Source organism: Molothrus aeneus, chromosome 3, assembly GCF_037042795.1.
Source record: "Molothrus aeneus isolate 106 chromosome 3, BPBGC_Maene_1.0, whole genome shotgun sequence".
Lineage (NCBI taxonomy): Eukaryota > Metazoa > Chordata > Aves > Passeriformes > Icteridae > Molothrus > Molothrus aeneus.
The window spans coordinates 102681311-102693720 of record NC_089648.1 but is presented as its reverse complement, the minus strand read 5'-3'; the positions used below and the strand labels follow the sequence as shown (position 1 = coordinate 102693720).

General features: G+C 36.3%; 1 protein-coding gene across 1 annotated transcript in view; it reads left to right on the top strand.

Annotated features, from left to right (window-relative positions):
• The window catches only part of MMS22L (MMS22 like, DNA repair protein), an 89925-nt gene that overhangs the window by 15525 nt on the left and 61990 nt on the right, over positions 1-12410 (top strand). The window contains exons 9-11 of the mRNA XM_066547513.1: positions 1102-1215; positions 2287-2466; positions 7892-7954. Of these exons, the coding sequence (XP_066403610.1) occupies positions 1102-1215; positions 2287-2466; positions 7892-7954 (357 nt within the window). The remainder of the gene's footprint in view (positions 1-1101; positions 1216-2286; positions 2467-7891; positions 7955-12410) is intronic.

Sequence of the window (12410 nt, the reverse complement as noted above, 5' to 3'; positions counted from 1 at the left end):
TGCAGTGAGATTCATTAATCTCTCCAGGTACCTATTCCCCTCTGTTTGCTTTAGAGAGGTGTAGGTTGATTATTCAATCTAGGACTACTCATTGTTTAGGGGTAAAATGAGTATAAGCTGCTTTGTTTTCCCTCTTTTCTTTCTACATTTCTGCCATTGTGTCCTTGCTTGAAGGTAAAAAGTGCTGAACTGAGCTATTTAAGCAAAGCTTTTCTCACAATTTTTGCCACGTCTGAATACTGTTCAGTGGGTTCATGTGTCTAAGGACAGAGTAAGTGAAGTTTTATCTATAGTATGATTATTTCAAATACAGGTCTGGTAGATCTTAAAATCATTAAAGCATACAGAGTTTCTTTATGTATTTAGCACTTCTTTTTGCTGTTGTGTTTTGTTTCATAATTGAATGTAGAATTGAAAGATGAATCACAAGAAGACTATTTTGCATTTGGAATGCATCAGTCTGAGTGAATTTTGTTAAATATGGAATAGTAATCAAGTAATGTACATGACTTGAAATATGCTGTTTTCTGCATATTAAAAGAATGCCTTGCAGTAAATTTACCGAAAAGCAGATTTTGTGAAATGTTGTGGGAACATTAACATCCTCATCATGCCAACAACAACATATTCTACTAGCATTATGCCTAGTCATTAAGGATTTTTCAGTTAAAAATAACAATAATAGCTGGTAAATAATTTGAAATCTTTTTCTTCTCAAGAACATCAAGAAAATGTAATCAATCATTTTCTTTTCCCTACTCTCAGACAATGAATTAGTATTTATTGTAACTGCTTTTCATTTAGGACGTGGAATACCATTTTTATGGGATTATTTAATGTCTGAGAGTAGATCAGAAGAAACTAGGAAATGGCACAAACTATAATTTATGTAGAATTAGGAAAGAGTCTATGTTGTATGAGAGAGATATTTGGGATGTTAGTGAAATAATGTGCCTTTTAATGTGTTACTATAACTGTATTATTTACCTGAAAAAGCACCCCTCAAACCAAACAGCCAAGACAAGAAGAAATATCGATATATAAAACACCATTTCAAAAATTAACACTCTGTGAATAATTTTATTCTATATTCTCTTTCAGGTGCGACCTTCTGAGGCTCTTACCAGTAGCCATTATTCCTGTACCTGCATTAAAGAGCTATGGATTTTACTTATTCAGTTGCTGGACCACAGGAATAAAGGGTCTAATACAGAGGTAAAGGAAGAATGCTGTTAACACGTGCAGTCACCAGATGTTCCCATATGGCCATGAACGCACAGATCTGAGGGTAGAACTGAACTCATATTTGCTCCAGGAGAACTGCATGCCAGCTGTGATACCTTGGGTCACTGTCTTGAATGTGCATGAAATCCTGACTCTAGGTTTGCAGTGTGCTGTTGGGTTATGACCTAGGGCATTGATGAGGAGCACTCCTAGTGCTAAAGAAAGCAAAGCAAAGGAATATACTGTGAAAGTTCTATTCTTTTTATGGAAGAGCAAAATACAAAAAGTCATGTTACTTATTTTTAAAAAAGTTTATTTGCAGTTTCTGTGATATGTCATGCAGTGACTCATTTCAAGGCATTAGAAAAAACATGGGTACAGTCAGAACAATGATCCAGCTAGCTTGTGTTTCTGTCTTTGTTACCAGGACCTAGATAAGGTGGGTGAAATACACATGCAAAGAAGTCCCAGAGAGCTTCCTTAAAAGAAGGAAAGATAGGCTCAGGCTGTAAGAAGTAGTAATATTGTGATATAGGCAAGGGTCTGAGTCAATGAGAATTAATCAGTTTGTCAGTGCTGGAACAGACTGTGACAAAACAGGGAACTGGAATCTCTGTTTGCTGTCTTTCAGATTGATTCTCTACCACCTACTGTATTCCTCCTAGTTAGGATAGTCTGGCATTAGAAGTTTTTCAGAATTGTGTTATAACAATTCTCCATTAAAGAACTCTAATCTTTCTCTTGTGAGTGTTGGGGCACCATCCTATCTGCATGTCATCAGTCCATCAGCTTGTAGTTTTGCCTGTGAAGTATTGCACTGGTGACCCAAGCTTGTCCTTTCACAATGCTTTCTACTGACATTTGAGAGAGGACTTTCTAAGGTAGCCTTGAGTTTTCTGTGGTAATACTCAGAACTGCTTTTTGTTATTTTCTTTAAATGACTGTCATCTTGCTTTTTCTCTGTAAAAGCAAATTAATCAATAGGACAGTGTTGTAGAGAAAATTGTTAACATAGGTTTTGTTATTGAAGACAGTTCAAATTACCTTTTGCATTTTCTACAGTGTTTCTGGAGCTTGGTGAACACAACCCTAAAGAATATCTTTGAACAGCCAAGTACTTCTGAAAGTGTGTCTGGGTTTGACACAGTTCAATGTAAAGACCCACTGAGTTTTAGCTGGTGGATGTTGAGTCATCTGGCACCGCTCTACCAGTTTGACCGTAATGGGAATCTAGATGAAAAGGTGGGTATGCCTTTTTCTAAATATCTAAGAGTTACTATAATTGATTTTGATCTCTTTGGTTATTTTTGTTGACAGAAAGCAATTCATTTTGTAATGCAGGAATTTTCATACTCCTTAAAAAAGTTGGTTTTAGGTTGGAAGTGTTAAGATGTACTTTGTACAAGTCAGTAAATGTTCCAGGAGTCCCAGACATATTCATGTTACATACCAAATATTCAGTAGAGAACTGTGTGAAGGAAACTTGAAATGTCCCAACTAGTCAGTAGCACATATACTTAATGATGTAGCATATGTTTTAAGATTGTCTGCCTGTAGCATAAATGCTTCACTGGATTTGTTGTTTTAGGAATTGAGCACATGAGTTTGTGGTTTATGAAGTATAAACCTTAAATGCTGACTGTGTAATTATTAATGCCACTTATTTTTCTAAAGTGATAGCTCTGCTCTGGATAAATTTAAATCTCTCTAATTGCATTACCTTTGCATCACAGCCACAACATCATAAGATATATATATATATATTTGTCTATCCAGCTTCATTTTTATGCTGGTATGCTACCAATAGACACTGTCTAATGACTTGAATTCAAGTTTTGGTTTAGGAAGCTTGCACATGCTGAGGCAATTCATCCATTTTGAGATGTATAAAAGTGGACAATTTTTCTTACTTGTGTATAGAGGAAGCTTGTTAGAAGCCAATGAGGTGGATGAGGACCCAGAAACTGTGGGGTTTGGGGTGTTTTTGGTGTAGTGTGTTTTGCTTGGGTTTTTTTCCCCAGCAGTGTTTTTTGCACTAGGGGGACTCTGGTCATGCCATCCTCTGTCATTTCTCCTTCTGTTCTTTTATGCTGTTACTGTTATTCTTTTTTCTGTTTGTTTTGGGGTTTTTTTTTTGTTGTGGTTTTTCTTTTATTTTTGGGAGGGGGGTATTGGAGGTCTCTTTGTTTGATTTTCGAATTTTTTAGTATGGTGGCTTTTTTAACTTTTTGGCTGCATTGCCCATATTTCCTAATTTTCCAAGCATAAACTGTGTGGCATCTTCCACAAACTAGGCTTAATTGCCCTTTATTACGAGTTGTCTTTAACTATTTGTAATTTAACAATGCATATTTAAACTGCAAAGGCTTCTTTACGTTAAAATGGGTTCTTACGTACCTTCTTTATGTTAAAATTGGTACTGTGATTTCCATTCCTGATTTAGGATGAGAGTTTAAAACCTGGAAACGTGTTTGTGAACTGCAAATCTGTAAGGAGGGAAGAATGATCATGCAGGTTGAGCAATTTTGATAACTTAAAATCCCTTTCTTTGTCTTTAAATGCAGTAAGTCTGTAAATAGAAAATGAAAAAGTGTTGAAATTTTGAGAATGCTTACAATACTAAGTAAAATTAGACTTTCAAAAAAATTTAGAATTACTTGGATTTTCTAATTTGCAAATTTATTTTAAAAAATTTAAATGTAGCAAAGGTGTGTTAATTCAGTTCTTGAATACTTCACTGAAAAACTCATGACCGTGTCTGTTTGCTGGGATGTGGCATGCTTATGCTTCTTCTGTTTGCCAGTTTACAAACCCTTTAGGAGGCCATGGCAGGCTGCTTGTTATCATGTGGCAAAGTGAAGCAACTTCTTGCACATTTATACAGTGTAAAGTTGCAGACCAGGACTGATTGTTAAACTGAAGGTTGTCCCAAGTTTCCCTTGGTTTTGCATGTTACTGCCTGGTGGGGGAGAGGGACACAGTCCAGAGGGGATTATAGAGGGACCTTGCAAGATAGCATTACTACACTTCTGCTTCTTAGTGGAATTTAGAAAGTGAGAAAAGGTTATTCCCAGGTGAAATGCAGAAATCTGTGTGAAGCACACATATATACTGGCTTTCTTATATTTAATGCCCTAATCCAAATACAGTGATACTGATTACTTTTATCACTGGGGCTTTTTTCCTGTATCTCACTCTGATAGATACTCTGTATTTAGCCTCATGAGAGATTGATTTTTTGCTTTGCTCCAGGCACTGTATTATTTACACAAGCCAAAAAAATGTAGAATGGGAAAAAGGATTCCTGTTGTTCTTATTTTAAAATAGGAATCTGAGACACAGTGACAGGAAGTGACTTGCCCAAGATTAAATAATACTTTTCCTTTAGACCCCACCTGGGAGAAGAGAATTTCCAAGTCTTGATTTGTAAATCATGAGACCATCCTGTGCATGCTTCTCTTGACGTTTCTAGTAGTCTTTATGTTCAAACTGTTAGCTGTGCTTTGCATTTCTGAGTTACTATGAGTTTGTCCAGGGATCCCTGTTCTCATACAAAAAAAATCTTACCAGTAACATCAGGGCCTTTTCACCCACCACAGTAATATAATCTGTCATAGACAGGTTGATGGTAACCATCCCTTCAGGTCCTGTTCCCCTCCTTGAATTGCAACCTCAAAATATTTTTTGAACATCATAAGGTAAAACAGTCTGTGATATGAATTTGTGAAGTCAGTACAAGTACATGAGGACTCTGTTGTCCTGTTTTGTTGATTAAACATATGATGCAATGGCTTTGTGACACATGCCTTCTTTTAATTAATTCTGATCAGAGGTGGGAGTGTGATGTGTCATAGTGATGGTTATTCATGTGCTCTGTAGCAAAAATTGCCTCTAAGCCTATGTCATCTGTGGAAGATTTTCAATTTTTTAATGTGGTCTGCATGGCTGTAAGGTTGTTATGAAAGCTTTTAAAATTCCAAATAGGTTTCAGACTTGCTTCTTTTTATTTTTTTCCCCCTTTAGCTCATAAAACACGATTTCAAATATGCAATGATTCATATATATTGAATATATATTTCATATACATGAAACCACATTTTTAAACTAGAAACTTTTGGACAGGTTTCTTAGAGACTGTTCTGAGGGATGTACAGTATGTGTCTCTTTCCATATTCCCCTGTCCAGGTCCCACTTCACTCTTCTGAAGAGTAGGATTTGTATATTTAAAACTCCGATGGGACCTGATGAGAAAATTTGCCACTTCCGAACATTGCAGGGGTCAATTTTAATATCCTGTAGGCTAAGGTAATATAGGCAGAGTTACTTGGGGCTAAGAATTCTTGCCTTTGAATAGAATAATCTGAAATGACTGTGGCAAGATATGCAAACATGGACTTCCAGCTAAGAAGCCTAATATGGCTTTTCCTGGTACTCAGCTGTTAGTCCTTGCAAAAGTTTCTTCCTGCAAACTCAGCTCAAGTTTTTGGTTTTAGCAGCACTTCTATGCACTGTGAGGTCTCTGGGTTCTGTTGATTTCTAGGACTCTCTTGGGGTGGAGGGAGGATGTTTTAAGACATGTGGTTTGGAGTCAAAGATATAGGTTCTGTGTATGTTTTGACAGGGACAGATTGTAAACAATGGTAAACAGGTGCTGTGCCATATTGCCAGTGCAGTAGGGAATACTGTTTGGATATAAATCTATTGGGATTTGAATGAAGCAAGTCTGTTAAAATATAGATAGAATTGTAACTAAAAAGAGTGCAGCAGGTGGTTAGTGTCCTTCTTTCCTGAGTTTGGACTGAACTTGGGTGCACTCTTGTAATCAATCCCAGCTGGTGTCAGGAGTTTGCCTAGATTATTCCAAGATCTTGTAAGGTGATCTGCATACTGCAGACAAGCTGGAACTTTGGCAGTAAACACCTGTTGTATAAAACATGTGTCCTTGGTCTATGGAGCTGCTAAAAACATGTTCTAAGCAGGCTGATTCAAACATTCAGTCCTCTCATAGACATTTAGCATAACTCTAATAGCTACTTATTGCTGCCAAAACTGGTCTTTTAGCAGTTCCTTAGCTTTCCTTGAAATCTGCAGTAGGATGTTGCCTGTGTGTAGGTATTTACATAACATCAGGCTCTAAAACACAGTCAAAAATCGAATGTACATAATGGCCAGATTTGTCCAGAAATGCTGATTGTTCCTAACCCTGGGTTTACCTGTTACTGAAGTGCTGCCTTTACTCCTTGACTGTCTGTTGATGCAATGTCCTCCTGACACGATGCTAGCTCTGGTTTCATGATACAGAGCCTTTGGCATCAGTAACAGCTTAAATCCAGTTCACCACCCTAGGCATGATATGCCCTCTGCTGTTCTGGCACAATTTTTGCTCTCCATTTCCTGTGACCTAAGTCAGGCCCTATTCCCTTTTTCATTCTTTCTTACTCTCCTAAAGCTCTGTGTTGATTCACTGTTCTGGCTTGTAGTGCCACAAACAGAAGTACCAGAACAACTGAGCAGTGGCATGCTATAACTGTGAGGGCAGAAAGAGGAGCTCAGAGTGAGGAAGAAGCAGTGGGAATTTCTTAACTGATACAGGTCAAGTTCCTGAATCATGAAATCTCAGCTTTAGTATAACTTTCTGTAGATCTGTCCTTTCATTTATATTTGTTCCATAAACAGTCTATGGGCTGTGACTTGCTATCATTGTCTGTCTGTCTGTTCAGTATTCTCTTTTTCTTGTGGTGTAAATGTAAAGTCACCAAGTAGTCAAATATTGTTGGATGAGTATTAGTGCATTTTTTAAAAGAATTAATTTTTTAAATTATTTTGGTACTTTCTGGAGTTCTGTGAATCTGTCACCAAGCCACACCATTAATCAGTTTAATCAGTAGCAGAGGATGATGGAGAGCAATGGTGTTGCTGCTGGAAAGTAGTTATATTTACCAAAGCATAAAATGCTCTTTATTGTAAATTCTAAGCTGATGTTTAAAGGACAGCTATCTGCAGAATAATGTACAAGGCTAAACAGGTGTGGTAGTGGAGGGAACAAGTAAGGCAGGACAATGATGGAAGTACTATGTTCACACATCTACTTATCTACAGAGGCTATATATGTGGCTGTATGTAAGAGATGATTGTTGAATCTCCTAGAAATGTAAGTATATTGGCCTTGTTGCTTTCTTTTTTTTTCTCTTGAGAAAATGGCCTTAGCTGCAAAGCCTTTTACCCTTTTCTTTCCTGCTTTACATAAATAGATGGAAAGGAAAAAAGCAAAAAACTGTGAGATTATACCTTTTCTTCCTTCTTACTCCTTATAGCTTCCTTTTTACAGAACATTAAAGAAAGAAACTAAGGCATACTGCTTGGGCTAATAACAAATGCCTGATTCTTTTGCATCTCCATTAAAAGTGAAGGTTGGGATTGCAAATGAGTCACCTAAAGTGGTTCAAGTTGCATACTTCTTACTTTTATTAGCTTTCTGAGGGCTAATTTTTAGGACAGATATCAATTACGTTCATAGAACAGAAAAGCTCTTTTTGGTGATGACTACTGTATTCTGTCATAAAATTAAATATATCTGGAAATAGTTCGTCTACTTACATTTGTGTTATTACATAGTGCTTCCTGTAAGGGATACAAATGCTATTTCATGTTGATAATTATTTTTCAGAAACAGAAGGAATCCAATTGGAAATTTGTGGAGGAGCTGCTTAAAAAATCCACTGATGCTCAAGTAAGTGCATAAAAGAAAGAATAATGAACAAGGAAAGTGTCAGGGATGCTTTCAGGAAAAGACAGTGCATGAAACAAAGTCCAACTAACAAGTGTATTTTTGGAGTTGTAGTGTTTTTATCACTGGTGAATGAACAACCTTGACATAGCTAAACTATGACAGTGTACAGTTCCCTCCTTGTTAGCAGTTCCACTTGCTTTAAAGTGCTTGTGCTTGATGCTAAATTGTCAGATAAAGAAAAAAGATAATTATCCTGGAAGGGTAGTATATGGCTTCTTAGACAAGATGTATTCAGAATAAGAACTGGATGCTTAGAAAATGTAAATCAGATACTGAATGTAAGTATATCAAGTTGAGGAGACATGATGAAGGAGATAGTCAGTTGCATTGAAAATTCAGCTATATCCTCATCACAGCAGGAAGGTGACTTGCCTTGCTGAGCAATTTGTCTTACAGGCTTGAATCAAACTCTTACTGATAAGGTTCTAGTTTCTGAGCACTCATTTCATACCTTATCATTTTTCTTTCTGCAGAACTGTTAATGCAATGCTTCATGGCCCAGAGGTCAGAATTGACCTCCTTTTAATATGCTTTTAAATATGCTGTTCATCAAGTTTTTAAAATAAGTTACATTGTAGCTCTGTAAATTTGTTCTGAAGTTGCATGGCACAAATTGCAAATGTTGTATCGGCAATGCCTGTAAAAATAATTTCTTTATTTCTGTATGTTTAAGACAAGAATAAACATGTTTATTTTTTCATTTGGCATATGAAATTAAGAAAAATCCTGCAAAGTTCTGTTTTGGAAAGCAGAAAGGGAATCAGTTCTTCCAGTTTTTTGGATTATAAAACTGTCTTGCTCACGGAGTAGCAACAACTGTAGTTAAAGCTGGAATATGGAACAATACGTCTTACAACTATTTGACAAGAAAATATTTGTGGCTTTTAGAAGAGTTGAAATGATAGCATGAATTTTCAGATTTCTAAACATAAACTCTAATGTTTGGCTATGTAGTTGTACTTTATCAGCTTAAAAGATTAAGTCTTTTTGAATGATTTTACAGTATATGACTGAAAATACAAATTGTGCATATACATTAAAACCCCAAGTGATGACATTACTTATTGGATGCACTTACCATTCTGTGAGAGAAATTGGGGAGATTTAGATAAGATGCATAAAAACTGAGTGGCTTATTAGCCACCTTCCTCTTTGCATCTTCTGTGTGACAGCAACCTGAGACACACATTTGTAGTTAATGTCCTTTTCTTCAAAATAATCCCCTTTTCTTGTGAGTGTTTATTATTTTGAATAAAGATTACTTTGAAACAGAACATACATAAAATATGTGGGGTTTAATGCTTTTGTTAAAAAAGTATTGAACTGTAGATAGTTTAGAAAGGCAGCTAAGTGGCCAAGTTCAGAAGACTTGCATATTGAGTCAGTCATGACACAGTAATATGAAGCAAATATGTGTTTTAATTTCCAAAGGCAACCACTGTTGGAATTAAAACAAATCCTCATTTGCTAAAGACATGGTTGTAACTATTACCAACCATCTAAGGAGCCATCTAGTTTATTTCCCTTTTTTATTTGTTCATTATTTTTTCTTGCATTATGGAGTTAGCTGCCCGAGGGAAGTGCTCCTGGGGGAACATTAATTCCTATATGTGCATGCACGAGTGAATGGAGTACTTTATTAAAACACACATCCTGCTCCCTATCCCTGCACAGCAGCCTTCCTGACAGTGCCTAGGAAGGAAAATTCTTTTGCCAGTAGACATGTCCATCTCCTCTGTTGATCTGTCAGCTTCAAGTGGCCCCTCCTACCTTTTATCTTATCCTTTTGCATCTCTTAAGTATTTTTGAGTCCAAAAAATGTAGTAATGAGATACACAATGAGATATCAAGAAGTCAGTAGTGAAACGGAGCATTGAAAAGGGGGAAAAAGCAAAACTGATAATAGTATTCTTTGAATGAACAGCAGGACAGAATTGATGATACTGCCTATTAACACTTGGCATGACTTTATTAGTTAATCCTATCTGAGCCATCCTTTTCAGCATATAGCCTGTTATCTACTAAAGATGCACAGCAATAGCTGTGCAAAATAAATTAAAAGAAATAATAGTGCTGAATTGCCCGTTTGCTAGAGAGGGCAGGAGTTGGTAGTTAAAAAACTTCATTTTTAGGTATATGGCAACTTAAAAACTAACCATATTTAGTACTATGTTCATCAGCCTCATAATCTTGTGCTTGTTGCTCCCTAATTTCCCTATAGCTTGTAGACTGTGCATGCTCAGAAGAACGGCAATTTACACTGAATGGGGGGGGGAAATTAAGAAGAAATAAAGTATGTGTAGTTTTGTGTATTCAAAAGCATCTGAAAAAGGTGCAGAACATACATTTGTAAGGTAAATTGATAATCTCCTCTAACAATGACTGTTAAAGTCTCTTCATGTGAGCTTCAAATTCTATGCTGTGAAAATATGGTTCAGTAGGTGTTGTTGCAGCCACTGAGGGTACCAGAGCATCGTGAGCCAGCAGAAGCTGGAGTTAGCTTTAACATCCTTAGGACAGCTGAGTATTGGGGTACAAAAATGCCTAACCAATGTTCAATCTGCAGCATTTTGGTAGTTTCAATAATACTGTTGTGTTTAGTGGTCCACATGCAGGCAGTAGAGAGCCTAAGGCATGGTAATCCAGGATACGCTGCATTTTGGGTGTGATGAGGACCTCCAGAAGATGGTGCTGCCTGTCCAGGTGAAGGTGGTTGAGGGGTGCCCCTATAATGCCCTGTTCCTGACAGGAGCTCCTTTAAGATTCAGTCAGCCTGCTGCTGAGCAAGGAAAAGATGTGAAGGTGCTGTTCATCCTATGGGATCAGTAGTGATGGGACCCAAAAGCACCCTGTGAGAAGATAGGAGCAGTCATGGATACCTGGGCAAATGCAGTGGGCTTCTGCCTTGGATATATCCTTTCAGCTTCAAACAGTTGACCAACAGCTGAGTTCTTCAGCCACAAATTGCTCTCTTAAAATTCCAGATAGATAAGAGTTGAAGAAAATTGCTCATGTGAAAAAACTCCCAGGTCTATCACAAAAAAAGGGCATTTTTGGGGAAACTAGTTGTATGAGGTGTTTCCTACCATTTTTGTAATTTGGAATTCTCATCCAAAAGAAGAAAAAAACCTGGTTTACAATTCTTTTTGTACTGCAAAATGAAAATTGTTGTAGTAGTAATATTATCATAATTGTATTTGTCTACTAGGCAACATCAAACTGACTAGATTTATGGGTTGTCAGTATAAGAGGAATTTGTGTTTATGAAGTTTTATTGTGAGAATCAAAAGCTTTTTAGTTTGCAAGAACTAATAGCAGTCTGTCTTATTAGACTTCTTATTTTAGAAAATAAATGCTTTGTGCTGTTTCATTTCTGCCTCAATTTTGTTATACTTTCACTGTATTTTTTGTTTAATTCTGCCTTAAGAGAGATAGAGAAGTATTTCTTGGGTTTCTAGGAAAACCAATTTTGTTACTACAGTAGGAGGTCATAAGAGAAAAATGTTATGTTTAGATAGTACTATCATTTTGATAGTATCAGGTGTTCCTCCCTTCTGTGATAAATTAAAAGCTGACTACCTCAAGAGTGCTGATAGTATTTCCAGCAGTGCAAGAGACCATTTTAAGCAAAAGAGCAATGAGAGAATCCATTAATCCCAGGGATATTTGAAGTCTGGATACTCTTTTCTATTAAATTTGAGATAAAGCCTTCAGTGCTATCATGGTTTTGGAAACTGTTCTAAAACTATAGTTGGACAGATAAATAACGGTTCAAATTGAAGATGCTCAACTGCTGTGTTTATTGTTGAATTAATTTAACTGAAGGAGTCATTGTTTGTTGAATTAGAACCTAAACATAACTCTAGATTCAAAATACAACTTCAAGACTAAGCATTCCCTTTCTGGGAATTTTCGAATGGTTTATGTTTTGGTTTTTTTGTTTCATTTTTGGTTGGTTGGTTTTTTTACAACCTTGTAACTGGGTAGATCCCTCTAGAGAAATAGGTATGTTTAGCTGTAGGATTTTTTGTTTTACATCAAGACTCTTGCTTTTATTCATTAAAAAAAGAGCAGCTGTTCTGTCCCTTGTTTTTCGTGCAAGATTGGGGTTTTTTTGGCAAGTCTGTTCAATTAATAGTTATGTCATATATTAAAAAAATACTTAAGTATCACCTTTCATTTGTAGTCATTTTTATTACATTTGAATTACTATTCTGGATATTTTTAATGAGTCTTTACTGGAAAGTTACTTTCCTGTTTCATTGGGTTTTGTATCTTACATGCAATGTCTTGAATATATAATTTTCTGTGACAACTGAAAATGTCTTTTCAATTTTCAAGTTGTTTTACCACTTTAGAAGCCATATGCCCTACATTAATTGTTCATGAGAAGAGA